We start from the raw sequence: 20,379 nt of genomic DNA, 5'->3' as shown, positions 1-20,379 counted from the left end.
AACACCTTCAAACTTCATCCTCCGCGTCCCCATTTCCACCTGCCCCCTCCAGCCTCTCAAATGGCGCACACAAGCATCGACTGGGGGTGGATATAACCCGGGTGGCTCCCAACAGGGATGAGATGAGACCTGGCAATACACTGATTTCAATTTGGAATTCCAGCAGCTACCAAAATGCACAATAATATGGGATAAAGGGGTCATTTTGTCATGGAGCTGTAAGATCTTACGTGACTCAGTTTTCTTGTATCACTAAGGGAAGGACACAAAGAAAACACAACATTTCTTGGCAACGATGCTGAAGCAGTGAAGCATGAATCTTAAGTGAGCATGTTTCCATTCTACCTCTGCCTATCACTGGATTAAAGGAAAAATCTCAGTTATACTTGAGAACATACTGCGTTAGCACAGCGCCCCGAAGACCACTGCCAAAGGGATGACGGTGTGGTGATAAAAGCATGTTTCTCACAACAGACACGTTGGCTCAACAATTTGAGATCTGAATGGCACTGAGCATGGTGAAAGATATGGAGGTGTGTGCACGTAAATATTGACGTGGGAAGATCAGCACGTGGAGCGTCTACACAAAAAACCGACTGCACAGCATGAACACACAAAAAGGCAGGACAATCAAATATGGTAATTATTCATTGGGTAATTACACCTCATGCAGACAGGCACTACAGCTGGGAGATGCAACGCTGTTCCTAAAAGGACAGAGGGATCACTCTTCTGCTGCTGCTGGTATGGGGCTTCCATCCGATCATCTACACCGAACTCTGGCTCTATTTAAATTTGCTTTTTACTAACTTGGCCAGTTTGCTTTGGGGTCTGCAGATTCCAAGTGTGTTCAAAACCCATATAAGAAGCTGGCTCTAAGGAGCCAGACCTTGTCACATCGTTGCAGCAGCGATAGGCACATGTTGCAACGTTAGCCGAAACACAGGCACAGAAAAGCTGGTGCAGCTGCCTGAGCTCTTAGAACCTGTTTGGGGCCATTCCCTGTAGTTTTGATGAAGCTGTTGAATGTAATCTGTGGAGCCAAACACTCCTCAGGTGTACACCTCCGAAGGGTGGAGGACACCTCATGTTTCTGTTCTCCTGATGATACGTAAAGCAAATGAAATTTAGAGCATGAAAAAACACAAGGAGGCTTCAGCAGTGGGTCGTGAATCGCCTCAAAGCAAGGAAATAAAGTCAGAATAAAACATCCCCCAGTACTGTGGCACATCGATTTGGGAAGCGAGGTGGTTTGGCTGTGGAAGTGCTGCACACAAACAGCAGCAAACATTGCCTCAACGGCTGAGAGGGACAGCATCTCTTCAGAGAGAGAGGGGATCCTTCTGCAAATGAAATCACCAGCTTCCAAGAGCCTTTCTGCTAGTGCTTGAAATGATATGCTGCTCCTGAGAAACGAAAGGTCGGCTGAACAAAGCACGGAGGTGACACCGTCTTCCTTGGGGCTTCTTACATCACTGCCTCCCTACGCGCACACGCTGACTGTACGTACAGGTATATCCAAACCAAGTAACATCAACGCTTCGGGTACAGCACACAAACTAGGGCTGCATGTCACAAGTCCATATGGTATTTAAGGAAAAGTGCTAAGATTTCTCATCTTACTTCTGTACCTTTTCCAGACTAAGCAAGATACACCTATGACGGACACAGGCACAAACACAGCTCCTGCAGACATCTGCATTCATATGCTCCTCCTGGCAGAGCAGATTACCCTTCCACATCAAATTATTTCTCCCATGGTAAAAGACTATCCAGACAACATCTTTTATGCCCGTGTTAGTTACTCTGCTCTGGTATCACATCCATTTATTATGTCCCATATCAGATGACAGCGATCCTCGCAGCCCCTGATTCACAGCTTGGGGAGGAAGCAAGGCTACAGATGACCAGCAAAACCCACAGGCACCAGCGGGTAGGGTGTCAGTTACCAATCACATTTCTGAAGACTAAAACCAGCTCTTCTCTCATTAGCTAGCATTTTATTAATATCTATATAACACGTGCAGATAAAACAGAGCAGATAAGATAAAACAGAGGAACAGGGAAAGATATCTTTGTATCATGATAGTTGGGATATTTTCTTTTGCTCCTCTTTGTTTACAAAGTAAAAGAAGAAGATGGACTAGATGGTCACTTCCAGAACTGTTGTTCTTCTATCTTTTGTTTTAAACACACACAGATGAACATAACTAAACCAAAGGTTGTAAACCATATTTATGTTGAGAACTTGCTGTCAGTACTGTGTTCATCTTCCTGAAGCTTTGACTGATCTATGCCTGGGCTGTAGCACTCCAAAACGAATCCCTCAGGGTTACCAGGAAAACAATAGATCTTAAAAACTGTGACGAACTGTTCAATTTCTACATTATAGGCTCAAGGATCCTTCTCCCCCCAAACCATGGAACTATTTTTCTACCCCTTCATTCTCCTGATTTTTTCAACAACTTCCTTCTCATCATGCATTCAGTAAGAGCCAGTTACGATTGCTTGGTCTGCCACAGTAATTTACTCCATCTGTTAAAAGAACCGAGAGCCTTTAGTTCTCTGTATCTCCCCGTGTCAATAAAGGAAGTTCACTGATAGATTCCCAAGGGACAATTTTTTATTGAATTTAGGAATGTAAAATATGAGCTACAAAATAAAGCTGCATCTAAAAAGGTTTTACAAAGACTCAACATTTCTCAGTATAAGAAATACAGTGCAGGCAAGGGAGCTTTTCTACTGGCATGGGGAAGATTGTAGCAGTTACTAGTTGTTTTTAACAGGTTGATCTTTACGATCACGCTAAGGCTTGCGGTTACTCTATGCCACCATCTGCTCAAGTTAATGGGTTACAAAACTCAGTCCTAAGAACAGGAGAGCTGGCCTACCGATAACGTGCTCACCCCAGTGAAGTGTTCCCTGCCTTTGTGATCCAGGAAGGTCCTTCAGCACTCAGGCAAACGTTAAGCATTTCCAGAACCTCAGTGATACTAATCCAGACCTTAAATACTCACGTGTCTAGCAATACACAAGTGTGACAAGGATCCAGACTCGGGCTGTGAGGCCCTAACACTGGAGAAGACTACTTCCAGCTGGAAATCTTCTACTTGGGGAACTCTGAACCCATATTTCATACCTTGTTGCTATCTCAATAGTTCAGAAGTATGCAAGTTCAAAAACATTTACAGACTTTCAGATTTTAAAGGCCATTTACAAAGACTGTGTTTGCAACATGCCCTACTTAACCGAAACACAGCGTCTTTCAAAGCTGGGTTGCCTGGTGCTACAAACCAAGGCTGGCTCCTCTGCTGCTCAGTGCTCTGCGCTGCTGCAGTACCGCAGGGACCCACGTACAAGCACTCGTACCTCAACATCTGATGCAGACAGCAGGCTTGCTGCAATGCTGAGTATCTAGAAGCTTCCATACACTTGGCTGAGACCGAAAACCGGTCAACACCTCCAAAATGACTTTGCATTTGTACATTTAAAATGGATTTGGACAAGTCTGAATACACACAGAACTTGCACTACTTCATACAATCCCTTCCAATAACATCCATCTGTTTGTATGCCTCATTCAAAGGTCAGAAAAGCAACTTTGACCCTGGTTTGTAAAAGCAAAGCACCATGTTTTTCCCACTGTGTGAATATAATATACACATGTACATACTGCGTGCAGTAAAAGACATTATCTCCTAAACGCAATCTAAAATTTAAAACTATTTCTTGTTTCTTATTCTCCAGAGCTGTATTATTTTTCCTCTAAAAATGATTAAAGCAAGATGCCTAATTAATTTTAGGGATGGTGAACAATACAAGACACTGGATTTTAATTTCAAATAAACACATTTGACTGCAACCAAACACAATTAGCACCTTCCCCCCAAAATTCCGTATTTTTATATATTCTATTTCTGAAATAGTACCAACAGCTGTTACGTGGCTACATTTTGCCTCCAGACACATGAAACACACAGGCTTTAATGTGGCCAGCTAGGATCTGGCAGCTAACCACAGAGTCCAGCCAGCAAAGCAGAAATCCTCTGCAAGACTTGCAGGGTATCCAGCACGGAGCTGCCAGCTGCCTCAGGAGGCCCCAGATTCTTCAAGGGGGAATTTCAGGACACGTGCAAAGAGCACTAGGAAACACTGCTGATAAAGGCTTTGGAAAGCAAGCATGGCACAGCTCTAGCTATTACCAAGAGAGATGGAAATTTCTACATTCCTGATATTTGAGACAGATGAAATAAGAGCAACACCAGCAACCTTCACAGATCTTTAATCAGCCTGTCCCACCTGTGTCATTACCTCTGATGCATATGCAGACTCACAAGCTCATGAAAGTTTGAGAGAAGAAGGGGCATGGCTAGCCATGCAAACCAAAAACGCAAGGGGAAAATGAAGATAACATTTTGGGCTCCATTTTCTGAAAATGAACCATTTTCTGGACACGTCTTCTCCAGAATCAGCGTTTCTGAAGTTGAAAATTTACTGTAACCGAAGTGTGACAGCAGAAGGCTGTGCAAGATAGAGGTTAATCTGGGTTTACAATCCAGACCTTGCTGAGAGCTGTGCACACACAAGGAGCTGGAGGCACAAGGCTTGTGGCAAGCACCACGCTGGTAACAGAAAGGAATTTGGGCCACAGGACTATCACCATCTATATTATTACAGCTTAATAGCTTTCAGGCTAAGCTGCCTTCCTACGCTCTGTTTTGCCTTATCAAATATGACAAGATTAGCACTAGACAAGATGCTGAATCGACAGCTTCAAAGAGTGGAGCCTACTCTCCCGCTGGGTGAGGACAAACTGGGCAGAGGCACCAAGAACATCCTACGCCCTTATCCTCAGAAGCAGAGCACGGCTGGGACGGGGCAGGACACACTGGAAAGGGAAGTGCAGTCGCTGTCTCCTCCTCAGCCTTCAGCGCCTTTCCGCGGAGCCCCGGGCAGGGACAGTGCTAGTGCTGACATCGGTCACCAGCACCAGGTCCAACTGCTGCAGGGAAGCAGCCTGGCATTCCCAGGAAGGAGAAATGGGAACCCTATATATTCTCAATACCAGAATACTTTAATATCCAGAAAACTAATGACTGCACACCAGGCTAATGTTTCTCACTCAGTGAAGTCTCCCTCCCTTCCCCACATGCCCCCAACATCCCAGACAGCAGATACCCCACCCCAGACACATCCTTTTGCCTCCAGTGCCCACACAATCAAAGCTAGTGGTGTTTTCCCACAGAATTTCATTCTCAGGTAAGTGAACTGAAATGTTTACTACAATCAAATGCTTCTTGGCAAGAATGTATCATAGGACCAGGAACATCTTGCATACAGGGTTTTTCTTAAAATTGAATTAATTTTCTCTCAACATGCCCCATCACTTTCTGCTCTGGAGATTTTGAGGAATTGACATCCTGCTATTTAGTTACCTTGTTGGGCCCTGCTCCTGAAAAACTGGAGACTAAGCACTCTCACATGGGCCTAGAGGTGAGCCATTTTCATTTCAGACAGACAGCGAGTGATGTTTTAAATTCAGTTCATCCATTTTTCTTAAGTGAATTTTGCATCCGAAATTCGGGCGAGTGCCATGTCCAAACCATACCTCTTTGATGGGTGTAATGGACTATGCAACAAAATGAGCCATTATAGCTTCTCCTCTAAAAAGTATTTTAAGAAATGCTACATTCTGCTCCTATTTGAATTTATATAAAATATGAATTTGAGTTAACTCGGATCCCTCCTGTTTAACCTTAGAGTCCCATTAAGAGCCCAGTCACCTGTCCAAAGCCATATCCATAAAAAAAACTGAGTCTTGCTTCTGATTTGAAAAGAGCCTCCTGTAAAGCTGAATGGACCTAATGGATTCACAACACAGCAGTGACAGAGCGACGTTCTGAGCACACCTCTAACATATCAACCACTACACACACTGGAAGTAACTAACAGGGAGACCATAAAAATCAGTATTGTGAGCTCTTGCACAGAAGTGGTGTGATTTTTCTCCAGGGACAAATAATTAAATAAAATGTGAAGAGAAAAAGAGAGAGCCTGCTATTGCCTCTGTAGATTTTCTAATAGGTCGTTTTTTTGGTGTGGTTCCTTATCCCTACTCTTAATTTTACAACAATAACATTAACTCAGTTTTCAAAATTGTTTAGTTTGACACTTTCCACACTCAAAGACAGAAGTAACGAACCCCAGTGTGCCACTGAGCAGGAAGCATACAGTATATATTAAACACACACTGACCCCTCCATCCCCACTTTAACAAGTTAGTAAATGCTTGTGAATAGAGCACTGGAAGGGAGTGATGCAGTAATGCAGAGGGAAGAGGGAAAAGCATTAAAACCTTTAAGAGTGACGAAGTTTTAGAGATTACTGGAAAGTCAAATGAAATGTTCAAGGAGATCATTATACAAAGAGAGTGTAAGGAAGAGCCAGAAAACTTACACACTGATGTCTTCTGGTTAATGTCCTTGCTGGGCATTAGCTTCACCCCTCTGGACTTCAGTTCAATTTGCTTCTTGACTACAGAGACAGATTTAAAACAAAGCAAAAGATTTAGCTAAGCATTAGGGATTATTTAAAGACAAAATCAAGCTACAGTTGTACATCACCCACAGAGCAGGATACCCTGCACCCTCCCCTTACAGCTCCGACAACTTATCCTGACCCCTCAAAACCTTTCGGGCCGCCTGTTCATTTACCACGTGAGGGCTGGACTGGTGCTTTGGGGATCCGAGCCAAGCTGACCCAACAGGAATATAAAAACGGGGCACAACCCCCCCCGTCCCTCCGTAACCATTTTGCTTCACGTACTAAAAATGGGAAACAGACAAAGGGGAAGCTCAAAGAAACCTCAGGGATCGTGGGAGTAAAATGCTGAGTTAGCTCCACGCCGTTTTACTGATGCCGTTGTTCCCTGAATACATCACACAGTAAAGCCATTCTCTGCTTCAAACGAACACCCCATAACCTAAAAACTGTACACACGATCTGCATAAATAGTAGACTCAAAAAGGCAGTAAAATAGCAGGAAAACAGGCCATATAAAACCGTACTATTGGCAAAGAGAAGTATAACTTTACAGACCCACTATTAATAACTGCAGGCACATCAATCATAAATCCACATGGTGACTCTACCAGAGGTCCTGTGGTGGCCATTCCCCTCCCCGCTGTAACCCTCATCCACAAGATGAGAAAGCACGAGGGCAGCAACGAGATTGCTATCCACCCACCCACCGCCAAGAGAGTCCTGTCCTTCTTTGCAATATGAAACTCCCCACGTAACCGAGCAGCTCTTTGGCTTTATTATCTGGACTGCACAAAACCCACCCTGTGAAAACCATCTGGGTACCAGTAGAGAGCGAGACAACAGCTTCCTGCAGCGCACACACAGGTATTTTTGACTAACACACAGCAGAATTTTTACTGGCATATTTGAAGTTAATGTGGCTAAAGAATAATTTCACAGCAGAAGGCATGATGTCCAAATCGTTTTATAAGATCCTTTTTCTGATGAGCGAGTCCTTATCTATGGAGAAAAACAGTCCATCTTCCACTTCAAGCTGTTCTTTTCTTGTTCTTTATCTTGTCATACTTTCATCCCTAAATTAACACATTTCTAAGACAAAGTTGTCAAGAAAAATTACCAATATAACTAACAAGCTTTTTTTAATCATGCTTTTTCAGCTTTAAAAAAAAAAAATCTGTTCTAACATCTGTTTGCAGCAGCTTCAGACAGGGAGATGTCAAGCATTATTCATTGAAGCTTAGCTAAGGTAGCGCTTTTCTGAGCTAGCTGCTACCTCGGAGCTTTTTGTTCATCTTTTGGTTACAGCTTTTTTGCTTTCTCTTTAAATAAAGCAGCTATAACTTCAAACTGAGGTGCACATTAGCTTAAAAAATATTCATGAAGCAAAGCTTATGTTGTTCATGTCTTTCGTATTAGTATCTTTAATCTGTTAGAGGTTTTTTGCCTTATTTTTTTAAGAGGGGAACAATAATTAACAGTATGCCACTTTCAAAGCGAATCTAACGCATACCTGTTTCTTTTTTACAGTAATCCACCCGTAAATGCACAGAGAGAAAAGCAGCAGGTCTCAGAATGCCCCAAGCAGCCACATCTTTCTCCAGGTCACGGTATGATAATTCTGGGATATTTGTAGTGTGACCTCAAGGTTTTTAACAAACGCACTATCAAGGGACCAAAGGACGGCCCGGCGCTGCAGTGCAGCCCTGGGACTGTCACCGGGATGAAGGGCCGAGGAGGCCCTGCTCTGCTCACCCTCCATAACGCTGCAGTTAATGATTCTCTGGCACTTTCCAAGCAAGTACAGGGATAACCTCACAGCCAATATTCCCTCGCAGTCAATAAAATACAGTCAAGCCCAAGTATCTGAGGCTCAATTTGAGCTACTGCAGGATGTACAACGGCTCATGACTTTGCAGTATCTAATTCATTGCTCTGTAAAGTGCTTTGGGGCACCATCGGTAAGAGAGGAGCTTTACAAAAATCATTTCCATTTTTATATTCTCTACAAGTTCCCATTGAAAGTTACTTTCATACAATTACCAGTGAATGTTTCTCCTAGGCACACACAGCAAAGCCCAGATCTGTTGATTTCTGCACGACAAAGCCAGCCTGCAGCCACAAAGGACACACAAAGCTTCCCCATCGCTGGCGTGTGCCCCACATGGGCAGCACGGATGGGATACTGCATCCCTGGGAGGGCCAGCACGTCTCATCAGGGCATGTCGACTGCCCAACTCAGGAGGCTCAGAGGTGACCTTATTGCAGTCTACAACTACCTGAAGGGAGGTTGTAGTGAAGTGGGAGTTGGCCTCTTCTCCCAGACAACTAGCGATAGGACAAGGGGACACAGCCTCAAGCTTCGCCAGGGGAGGGTCAGGTTGGACATTAGGAAGCATTTCTTCTCAACAAGGGTCATTAGCCATTGGAAGGGGCTGCCCAGGGAGGTGGTGGAGTCACCATCTCTGGAGGGGTTTAAGAAAAGACTGGACATGGCACTTAGTGCCCTGGTCTAGTTGACATGGTGGTGTCAGGGCAATGGTTGGACTCGATGATCCCAGAGGGCTCTTCCAACCTCATTGATTCTGTGATTCTGTGAACTACAGCAACCTGCCTTGATTTCACACCAAAGCCCAGCAGAAGGCAACTGGTACGGAGAGTTCACGGCTTCAACACAGCTGGGCCGCGCACACAGTTGCAAATTTTTTGAAGGACACACTAAATCACAAAGGCTCACCCATATTCATTCCCACCTTCCAGAATCCAGTAACAGAGAGAGCCCCACTCCAAACTTGTGCCTAATGGAAAACCAGGCTCCAAAATCCCCAACAGTAATGAAAACAGCAGCAGAAACCAGACATTCATTACTGCGGAGCAATCCTAAAATACAAAGGCTAAACTGCATTACCCACAAAGTCTATACTCCCCTAATTGCATCATGTCTCTTTCAGCAATAATTGATAAAGAGAGATCGCTATAATACTCTCCTCTTAATCCTTCATTTTGTTTGTGACATGGAGACAGCACAATGAAAGCCAAGCTTTACAAATTACTCAATTTAGATTAGAACAAGTCAGAACACAATATATCACTTGTGTTTTAAAAAATATATAAATAAGAACAATTCTCCTACCCCATGCCCTCAAAAATCTGGTATATGAAAATCTATTTTGCTTCTAAATTTGAATGTGAACAGTACTACAAAGGACTGTGTCAGGATAATTGGATGAACAGAAATTCCTCTGTTTTCTGGAGGATTTTGCTGCTCACACGTATCTGATAGATCTAATGGAATACTCTGTGTCCTGTCAAATTTGGAAGATGACATTACAAAGCTTTTCCAGCAAGCAGGCAGTCTGGGGTGTTTCTTTCAAACTGTTTCATGTTGCTCTAAGCAAGAATTAAGGAGATATTTATTTATTTTTAATTCAGGAAACAGCATTTTAGCAGAAATCTATTCCACAAACCTCTGCTCCCCTTGCTGGGGGATTGCTATTAAATAATCAAATATTACATCTCTCTTTCTCCTGCTGGGGTGTTTTAGGATCATCTGAGACACTACGGCAGGTTGCTTACAGGGGTTCTTACTCCAGCTGGAGGTGAAGAGAAACACCCTCAAATACAACCACTTTGAACCTCCTCCTTCACCAGCCTGAGCGACGGCTCCTCAGGAACCAGAGCCTGCCACACGCACCAGAGCTTTCCTGGCTCTGCCCTCTCTCGGGATTGCCCAGGAGACTCAACAGGTTGCACAGCATAAGTTATAACCCCTCCGCAGCCCAAAGGTGTGATCCAAGATGAAGACTGGCAGATCTGTCAGAATTTAAGCGTATATATTTATAGATATATGTGTATCCCTAAAAGCCATTTAGGTGGTGCAGTACGTGCAATAGACAGTTCATCAGGCCGTTATTAAAGGCGACAGGTCTGCGGGCACTCTGCACTGTGCTGCGGACGGGAACTCGCCCACATTTATCTTCCTACCTGAGGGTGGAGGACAGAAGGGGAAGGGAACGGGGCGGGGAGATCAATAAAAGATGCAATTACGTGTCTGTAACAATCAGCTAAAAAGCAATTTGGGATCCAACCTATGTAATAAAGGATGTGGAGAGATGGACTCCACCAGCCAGAGCATCATTTAGATGTGTTCAGCATCATTTTAAACTCAGCTGCTTTTCCATTCCCTCATTTACAGCACCTCATCGCCATGCTGATAGAGGGGACAGGGGACACCCGGCTTCTGACCCCTGCGCAGTCACCTGTCCTGAGTAAGGCCCTTCTAGCTTATTTTCTTACCACCTGCACGTACGCAGCACCTTTTGGGGAAGGAAGGCAGAAGGAGTGGGAGGCAGATAAAGATCGATGCACCAATTTCTCTACAGTCCCTTTTATTTGCTTTTACAGGGTGTGGGGAAAGAGGTATTTGGCAAGAATGCAAGATTCACCTCACATAAAAGGGAAAAATATTTTAACTCTCCCTGGAAGGGAGCGAATTCACTGTATTCAACAAAGAAAACCTGTATACAGGCTGATAATATTTAACCTTGTTTTTACATTCATAAAGGTATTTCCAAATGAGGGCCATGGATTAGAAAGAGCTGGAACAGAACACACAAAGGCGGCATTCTGCTAAAACTAAGTCTCAATGTTAAATAAGCTGGAAGGGAAATTATTTTCTTACAGATTATCAGCAAAGCCAGATACTGTCTCAGAGGACACGGGACGTTAATAAATGATGCATATACATGTCTTTGGCAAACAGACTCATCCTATCCCTCTTCATTCTCATGGACAATCCTGGGGTCTGCTTCGTCTCTACTGCTGAAAAACACAGTTGCTCTACTTTACATGGCATTACATATCCTATTTTGGATGTATTTATTTATCTCCATTAAAATATTCATGTTCAAACAAGGTTATGTTCCTACGAAAAGGGTTACGCTGAGTTTTTTGAAGTTGCATTGGCATCTTTAATGTTCTACGGACACAGATCCCATTGACTGCAAATGTCCTGCCCTTATACCTTGGGGGTTTTTTTTGTTTTGTTTCTTTTTGGTTTTTAAGTATTGAAATCTTCCCTAACAGATGGAAAGAACCGCAAACTCTACAAAACACAGCAAGTGTGTGAAGAATGAGTGTCAGATTCCCTTTGCCACCTAGACAGAGGTCCTGCTTCAATGGTATTTCAATAGCACATTTTTAAGTTCATCATTTAAACACTCAATACACAAAAGCACAGTTCATTACAGCTAACAAAACAGTTTCCAAGGAGTGTGCTAGATTAGAGCCCCCTGACATTTATCTAATCAGAGGAAATTATAACATTAATCTTTACTTTTCTATTTAAGAAAAAAAGGATGATTCAGACAGGTGTTTTATTAGAAAGTAGCAATCATGACAGCAAAGGAAAATGTCATATCAAAAGCAATCAGCTGCAAGCAGTCGCTTGTGTTATAGCGAAAAAACAAAGGGGTTTTTCTTATAATTTAAAGTAATTTATATGTTAAAGAAAAGCAAGGGAAGTTAAATAACAACGGTGATTCATAAAGCAAAGCCCATGTTGAGGCCATGACAACATTGCTAAGGCTCAATAAACAGAGAACAAACAGGACAAGTTTGCAGATTTATCAAAGGAAACTCCTCTCCCTTTCCCTTCGTTCCTGTTAGTCTGGGGCTGTGGTCCTTGTTCTTGAAGTCTCATTCCCTCCTTTGAGGCAAGCTGCTGAACTGCACCGACACAAACCTCTCGAGAGCGGACGAGGAACCAGTTGTCATTCCTGCTCCTTCCCTGCTTCATTTTACCTCTCCCTGATCCTGCCTCCAGAGCCAGCTGCCTGAAACAGTGCTGCTCCACTGCACCCATGGTCCTTCAAAGCCTCAGAGAGAACCGTGTAAACACTCCTAAGGAATCCACTCAAACCCGCCTGTTTCGGTGACCATTTGGTCCCAAACTGGATGCACTCAACTGCAGTTGGCCAGGGCTGCCTACAAACCTCAGAACACAACAGGATCTTTTCTGACTCGTGTGCCAAAGCATTTCCTCTCTCTCTCAACAGCATCTTAAAATCCCAGTCCTGAAACCCATCCTTCTAGGCAGGACCAGCAAACACAGGACAGTTCACACCTCATTAGAAACAGGCTCAGTGTAAATGAAGTCAATCTCTGTGGGACCCTTTGCCTGGTGGCACCCTCCTGTATCACCATATCCCACACAGCGCATTCTGCAAAGCTGAAGGTAAAGGAACATCTCCTAACGAAGCACACGGTGCACATGGACTTCCCTGTAGGTCACAAGTGTTTGTACTCCCAACAGTTGCCAACAGTAGCTCTCCACACAACAATGCCTGGATACCCAGGTGCAAAAGTAATGTTAACAGGACACAGAAGGATCATGCAGGAAGTTAATTGTATATTCCTAGAAAAAAGAAGTTTGGCTAAACACACACTGTGAATATTGAGACCCAGCAGTAAGCATTTACCTTGGTACTGGGCACTGAACCCCTTCTGCCTGTGGTTGCCATCCGATGTGAAGTGAAGCCGCAGCCAATTTTTACTGCTGATAACCGGGGCAGGCAAATTCATTCCAGTAAACCTGCAAGAAACCAACCAATAACAGCCAAATGTTATTATTACTGGGAATTATACCCCAAACACCTGTCCTTCCAGGCAATCCTCCTCCTACACGAACACAGCAATCCTGAATGAGTACTGTATGCTCAACGCCAGCCCCCCATACACCCCACGGCTGGCTCTACGCATGCGTTCCTTCGCCTGTCCTCCCACCTGATGGTTACACAGTTGTAACTACAGGGGCTTCCATCCCTTCCTTCCAAGGCAAAGGATGGGGGGGCTGAGCTGGGCACTCACAACGGCTGTGGGACCAGACAAATGGAACAGGTCTGGCTGGACAGCCTCGAGGCGCCAGCCTTCTCCCGCACCACAGAGTGGAAGGTACAGAACAGCTCTGAACCAGAGGAGCTCTACATGCTTCCCCAGAGTAAGAGAGCCTCACAGCTCTGTCACCTTCTGTATCTTATTGGTATCACACAGAAATGACAAAATCATCTCAGGGGACACACTACACCTAAGGTACACAAGACAAGCCTGACTCTCAAGCTTATTCAGTTCCTGTCTTCATATTTGGTCAACCCTGCTAATAAAAAAAAAGTCTGTTTAACTGAGGAGGAGAAAGGATTGCAAGAACGATTTTCTTTTACTGGAAATAGCCAGCAAGAAGCAATGATTTATGATCTGTCCCAATCTGAAGAAGATTACAGCCATCAAACACGAGGTTGAAAGCTCCACAGCCCATTAGCAGTCCTTCAGCAACTGTTCTCTTCATACCTTTTTTTTTTTTTTAAAGTATTATGCTGTTTGCTTTATTAAACGCCAGATCATAATTCTTGTCTGAGTTGTCACATGCCAACTCTTAGTCTGGAACAATGTTTACCTAAGTCACAGCACTCTTGAATTGAGGTATATAATGGTAACATTAACCACGGTAAGGAGAACAACACTACCATGACAAAAGCTATTATGGAATCCCATTATTGTTAATGAAAGCCCATTTAATTTTTTAATCATAGACTGTCACTTATTTAAAAATTATTGGCATTCCAATACCTATGTTTTTTTAGATGAAGGTAAAAGATTCCTGGAAATCTATTCCATTCAAAAGGATACTTCAGCTTTTATTATTACACATTTTCAACAGCAGAACTGATAGCCCAGAAAATATTTTAGAAGCCCTTCACTCAACTAACACCTCCAAAGGCGAGTTTACCTTCTTCTAAGGCAAACAGTAGGGAGCCAGGATGGTACTTGGCAGCTATTTATGAACAGTAGATGAACTGCAAGGTAATCCTGCTCTACTTGTTAATGAACTAGCAGGATGACGATGCTGCATAACTAATGCATCTCTGCCACCTACAGTACAGACCTCAAACCTCCTCCTACCCTGTGGCTGAATTCTGCATAATTATGAAGCATGACTTAAAACATTCTTTACACTATAGAATTGTTTAAGATTGTTCCTGATCATTCCTCTATTATTTTCATCTCAATTTTGCAGACCCTTTTGAAATACAAGGTGTTATAAAAGCAGATTTTATGTCATTCTGTCATCCTTGGATAACTCAAAGACAGCTGAACCAATTTAATTTGAAACTTTTTCAAATAACTAAGTTCAAACAAACATATTTTGGGCTGAGATCAAACATGGGATGCCTAAAACAAATTCTCAGAAAGTTACTGTGGCTGGTTGTTATGACAACATATTTAAACTTAATATTCTTACCTCCAAAGGCTATTTTATTATTCATTCTGAATCCACAGTCAAACTTCTCATAAATAATCTTTAGGTATGCAGAGCCAAATTTTACTTTCATAACTGTGGAGAGCCAAGTAATTCAATCACCGGATATAAGAACTAGAGAACAATAAAATTTACCTGCCTGAATGAGGCAGAATTTCACTCTCCTGTCACCCCGTCCCAATTTTTTTTTTTTAATATGCATATGCTTTTGGGAAGTGGATTCAGTAGCCTGCGGACTAGTAATCTGCTTACACATACACTTTGTTTTAGGGATGTGAATAGTCTGCTATTAACTTCCAAGGATCCTGCATACATGAAGTGCTAGAATTCCACCAGCTGAGTGAATTAGCACTTTGAAAATCAATTAGAAAAATTAATGGATTGCACTTCTTGCTACCTTTGCAATAGCATAAATAATTACTGAAGGCAAGAGCAGAAGTAGAGAAAAATACCCAGTCATAACCACAGTGCTTGGCACCCACTTTGCGCTGCTATAAAGAAATACAGAAGATTTACGGTGAAGGAAAATGGTTCCCCGAATTTCCTGCATGGAAATTTTCATCAGCACCATACATCATTTGCTTAAGACATTGACAGCTTTCTGAAAGGACTAAATCAGCCAAGAAATCACTATCAGGCCCTCATTTCCATATACACCACTGCTCCAACTCTCAGCACACGAAAAGACTGTATTCCCCAGGGCTCTCATCTAACAGGCTCCCTGTTCTCCCTCTGATTGCTGAAGTTCAGCAGCCCGTTGTCAATGCCAGGGTGCAGGTTGCGGTATTCGGAGCCAGTTTAGATCCCCCGTCCTGCTGGGCATCGGCCCCCAACTCGGGTTTGCACTGAAGGAACAGCTGAGACACACCAACGACAATGGCAAAGAGGGAGAAGCTGCTTCCTTCTTCACGCACCCCAGGCTAAATCAAACCATCCCAGCATCAGAGCATCTCTGCTGTCAGGAATCCCAATGAAGTCGCTGGGACAAGCACATGGAAATACACCACACAACACGTGCAAGTATGGGGTTTGCCTTTCTCTGGTGCTGAAGGTGGGAACATGCTAGAAGGTGCACACTTTAATCCTGCAGCTGCACCTTCTCCTGCTTCCCAGGACCCAGCCAGCAGGCAGGACCTCACACCACCAGGAAAAGAGCACCCCAGTCTTCCAGTTCCTCTTCTCCAGCTGCCACCACCAAGTCTGCAGGTGGACGATCGCAGGATGAAGGGTCCACTCCCACTGAAATGCGTATTGCCCAGCACCAGACTGGATGGTCGGGGGCAGAAATGTTCTGATGGACAAGGAGTAACATTGCTAGAGCTAGGCATTTAATGGAAAACATCATGCTCACCTGCAGCTAACTGCTAGCTTTTCACCATAAGGCTCCCGCAGGTTTAAAATGATCATTAGGAAGCATTAATGGTTAATTGATAATGGAATATTTAATTACAGATAAACACAGTTGAACTGAAGCAGCTGCATGGTTTTTGAATGCAAATGCCCTGGCTGCTGTTGATGAATCTCTAACGAAGTGGGCAGGATGCTCAGCAGGCAAGAGCCAGCAGCAACCCCAGCCCCAGAGGAGCCCCCCCAGCCTCCCGCGGGTGCAGGGGCGAGCGCCCGGCAGCCCCCGCCAGCGCTGCGGCCCCGCGGCACAGCCCCAGCCCCAGAGAAAGCAGCACACGCCAAAGGCTGCGACAGCTCCCGGAGAGGACGCTGACTGCGCTGTGACACAGAGTACACCGTGTCTGTACCGCCAGCTTCTCAAGGTCACGTTATTTTTCTTTATAAACCCAATGCTGCCGTGCTGTCTTCGAGAGAAAGGAGGAGCCACATTACAGAGACTCAGCAATGCACACAGCTAATTAAAAGCTGAAACTCCTTTCCACATTCCCCAGCACACTCTTGTACCACATTATGTGCTCTGAATTTTCAACACCTACCACTAGCCCAACAAATGATTGAATTTCTAATAGTCCAGTGAGTCATGTAAATAAAAGCCCTTCTATTTTGGACCTGTGCCACTGTATTTTTCAGTATTCCAGACTTTTCTTTTTTTCCTTTTTTTTTTTTTAAAAAAAAGTCTATTAGTAATTTGCAAATCTTTTCAAGCCTCTCTATGTCCATGCCCCCCCTCCTCCCCTTTCTTCCCAACATCACCAGGAGATAGGAATCACTTGATTAAATATTCAGCTTCCTGAATACGGCAACATGTTAACTGAAACCTAAAGCTTTGGAATGACTAAGTAGCAATATAAGAACTGGTTTTCGAAGTAAAATCAATAATCATTACTCACTGATGGGAATTCAGTACCCATTTTATACTAAGCATCTTTTTTAATCCTGGAGTCACTTGGAGAAGGAGATGAACTGAGCTTCCACCCCAAAACTGAGCTTCCACAGCTTTACCTGGAGGCAACCAGAGAGGATGAAGAGGCCAGGCAGGCTGGGCAAGAAACAGGCTCCTCCTTCCTCTGCCTCCCTGGGCTGGTGACAGAGAAGGGCGAGAACAGCCTTTCTCTGAGCGTCCTTTCACCCACGTCTTCAGCCCAGTCCCCCAACGCCCATGGCTTTTGGACACTGTGGCTTGTGACCCTGAACGCTGTCTGCACGCTTAGGTGGCCTGTGAAAGATGCATCTCAAGCAACTGATTTTATCCCAAATCCTTTCCGATGTTGTTTTTAACCAGAGCATTAAGGCATTTTTTCCTCAAGTGAAATCGAAGCCTCCGCATTAAACGCAGCTCCTCTAATTCCTTTATTGCATAATACAGAAAGGTTAATGGTATCAAAACTCTTTTGAGCAAAAGCAGTGAAGTGTGGTTTTCTCAACTAAACTATTTTCTTTATTTCTTTTCTTGCTTTTGTATTTCACATTGGATTCAGGCATTAAATATTTATACCATTCACTCAACCATTCCTCCCTTGGCACAATTAGTATTACTGTACATGGATGGCACTGATTAATCTGCATTCATGCACCATTATCTATTTACAATCCCAATTCCTGCCTTAATTTGGTTCCACAGGGAGAGAAAGGGGAAAAAAAAAAAAAAAAAAATCAATAAAATGTCAGAAAGTGAGCTAGAAGCACTAGAGTAGTGGAAGGAGATATTTGCAGACAGAAGATCCAATTTTAACCACCCTGAAATGTGATTAGCGTGAATTTGACCGCAGTACTTCTTGAAGAATCCAAATACAACGAGCAATTCATCGTGTGGATGCCATACAAACCGCCTGCAGGAGAGCGTGGAGTCGAAGGTCACAACTAAAGGTAAGAACTCTACTTGAAATCACATTATGTCAAGTACGTTACTTTGAGATAACGGATTTAAGCGTGAACTTGAAGGCACGCACGTGCCCTGGTGCTGTCCAGAATCAGGATGCAGTCAAACACCAGCTTCAGTGAGCCCAAACAGATAAAAGACAAAAGAACATCATCCTTGCCCAAGGACTACCTTGAATTTCAATGCGTTGGATTTTCCAACAGCCTCATAACTTTATTCTAAAGACTTTAACAGACTCTTTTTACAGCGACTGGTCTTGGTTAGGATTTGTCAGGGGACCAGGAATCCTCAATTTGTATGGGCGCATCCAAGCACCTGCAAGAAGACCAAAGCACGGCTGCACTGTTCACACCTCACCATAAAGGACTCCAAGATCAGCCTCTGTGCTCTCACCACGCCGTGCCCCGGCCTCCTCAGCTCCCAGCTAGGATTTCTCAGCAGTGTAGTACAAGGCAACTCTTCATTTAACCTCTCTTTTCACATCCCCTTGGCACATGCATGTCTGTAACTACGCGCCTGCCCATACTCAAACCTCAGCCAGTCTGTGACAGACACAGGGTCCTCCTCGAGTCTCCAACACAACAGTTAGGGTGAACCTCTCTGATGCTGGACCCTCCCAGAGCACAGCTTCACCTTTTCCTGCTGTGGCTGTATTTAAAGCCTAACCCAAGACGAGACCCACTTTAGCCTACGTGGCTGGCTGCAAGAAGGAGCGGCGAGGTCTCAGCAGCACTTCCATGGCAGGATAAAGCAGTCACAGAAAGCTTAACACCACCTGACAGTCGCGGTCAATAAGAGATTTTAAAAGAACAATGTGCACTCCTGGAGCCTTCACAGAACACGAGAAAAAACACACACAAACTGCTTAAACTCGGGGCTGTGGATGCTTGGTTTAACCAAAATTGCTCGGGGTACAGAACTGATGCCGGCCCGAGCCCCAGCACCCCCAGCGCTGCTTTGCAGCTCCACCACATCAGCCTTGACAGACACTTCCATTTCCTCGCAGTCTTTATTACACTGAAGCGTTCCAACTATTCAGAGATTAATTTTCCTTGCAGTACAACTAGGGGACGTATTGCAGAAGCTCTTCATATCTCTATGTATTATTATTCACTTCACCTGTATTTTTAACTTTTCATCCAAACCTCTACTCGAATTATCATGAGAGCTGTACCATTAATTTTGAACATCTTATTTCAGCATGTCTGCTCTCTTAAACAAAGTATACTTAAGCACCTCTAGACCTCATTTTTCTGTCGCAAGAGACATCCCATCACAACGGACTTTTACAAGGAAAGTGAATAATTAGATCGAGTTATTGTTCCTCGCTAAATGCCGCAGGGATGGAAAGAACACACCCGCATCTTCAGTCTGTTTCACAAGTGCAGCTACACGAGCCTAGAAGATGCTCAGAAAACGCAGTGAGGGATCATCTCCCCACGTCACCCCCCGCCTTTGCAGGTGTCAGGCTGCTGACACGTCAGGCCCTAGGGACTCCTGGCTATGGAGCACCCTGGGGGGAAAAAAGCAGTAGATAAACACTGAAAATTAACTTCTTTGACCAGTCAGGCTTGTGCCTTGTCATCAGATGAAGTACCTACCACCTCAGAGTAGGGGTTTCAAAGTCCCTTCCCCCATCAGCACATTTTTAAGACCCACAGTGGGGCTCACGGGCCATCTTAACACCCCAGGGACAGATTTAAAGGGTTGTTTTCTGCAAGAGAGGCAATACTCTCCTCCTTTTCCAAACAGAATGAAAACTTGCTTAAGAGGACAGGTTATTTTAGAAATGAACCTTCTTGGCTCATTCAGACATACCACGACCCTACAAACGCCAGCGAACCTGGTGACACCAGACCAGCTCGTGATTATTGGAAATGACAGAATATGAGAGATCCACTCAAAATCAATCCGGTCCAGGAAACACCTGACTCAGGGCTGCAGTACTGAAAACGAAATACTTCTGCTTCGGATTTCACCTTCAGTCTTAGTTCCTGGATGCAGCTTAAAGGTAAATCCCTCTCCTGATGTAACTCGGTCACAGCCCTTTTGACCTCAAACCCTCCGCCACCTTCTTGTTTTCTCTCAATGGAGCTACACTGATCTTTTAACAACAGAACTCAGCTTTAGCTCTAAGAGCAACAAATCACCCCCAAAGCCTTCCAGTTACAGCGATACCTGTCTTTGCTCCTTCCAAAAGCTGGCGCTGGAAGGGAAATCTGATCAGTTTATCACTCAC

The 20,379-nt window shown here is 44.0% G+C and overlaps 1 protein-coding gene across 1 annotated transcript in view; it reads right to left on the bottom strand.

Annotated features, from left to right (window-relative positions):
* The window catches only part of CSMD2 (CUB and Sushi multiple domains 2), a 254,428-nt gene that overhangs the window by 134,988 nt on the left and 99,061 nt on the right, over positions 1–20,379 (bottom strand). The window contains 2 exon segments of the mRNA XM_068417612.1: positions 6,457–6,534; positions 13,020–13,132. Coding sequence (XP_068273713.1) covers positions 6,457–6,534; positions 13,020–13,132 — 191 coding nt within the window.

The sequence above is a fragment of the Nyctibius grandis genome, chromosome 24 (assembly GCF_013368605.1).
Source record: "Nyctibius grandis isolate bNycGra1 chromosome 24, bNycGra1.pri, whole genome shotgun sequence".
Lineage (NCBI taxonomy): Eukaryota > Metazoa > Chordata > Aves > Nyctibiiformes > Nyctibiidae > Nyctibius > Nyctibius grandis.
This window is presented reverse-complemented; position numbering and strand designations above follow the sequence as displayed.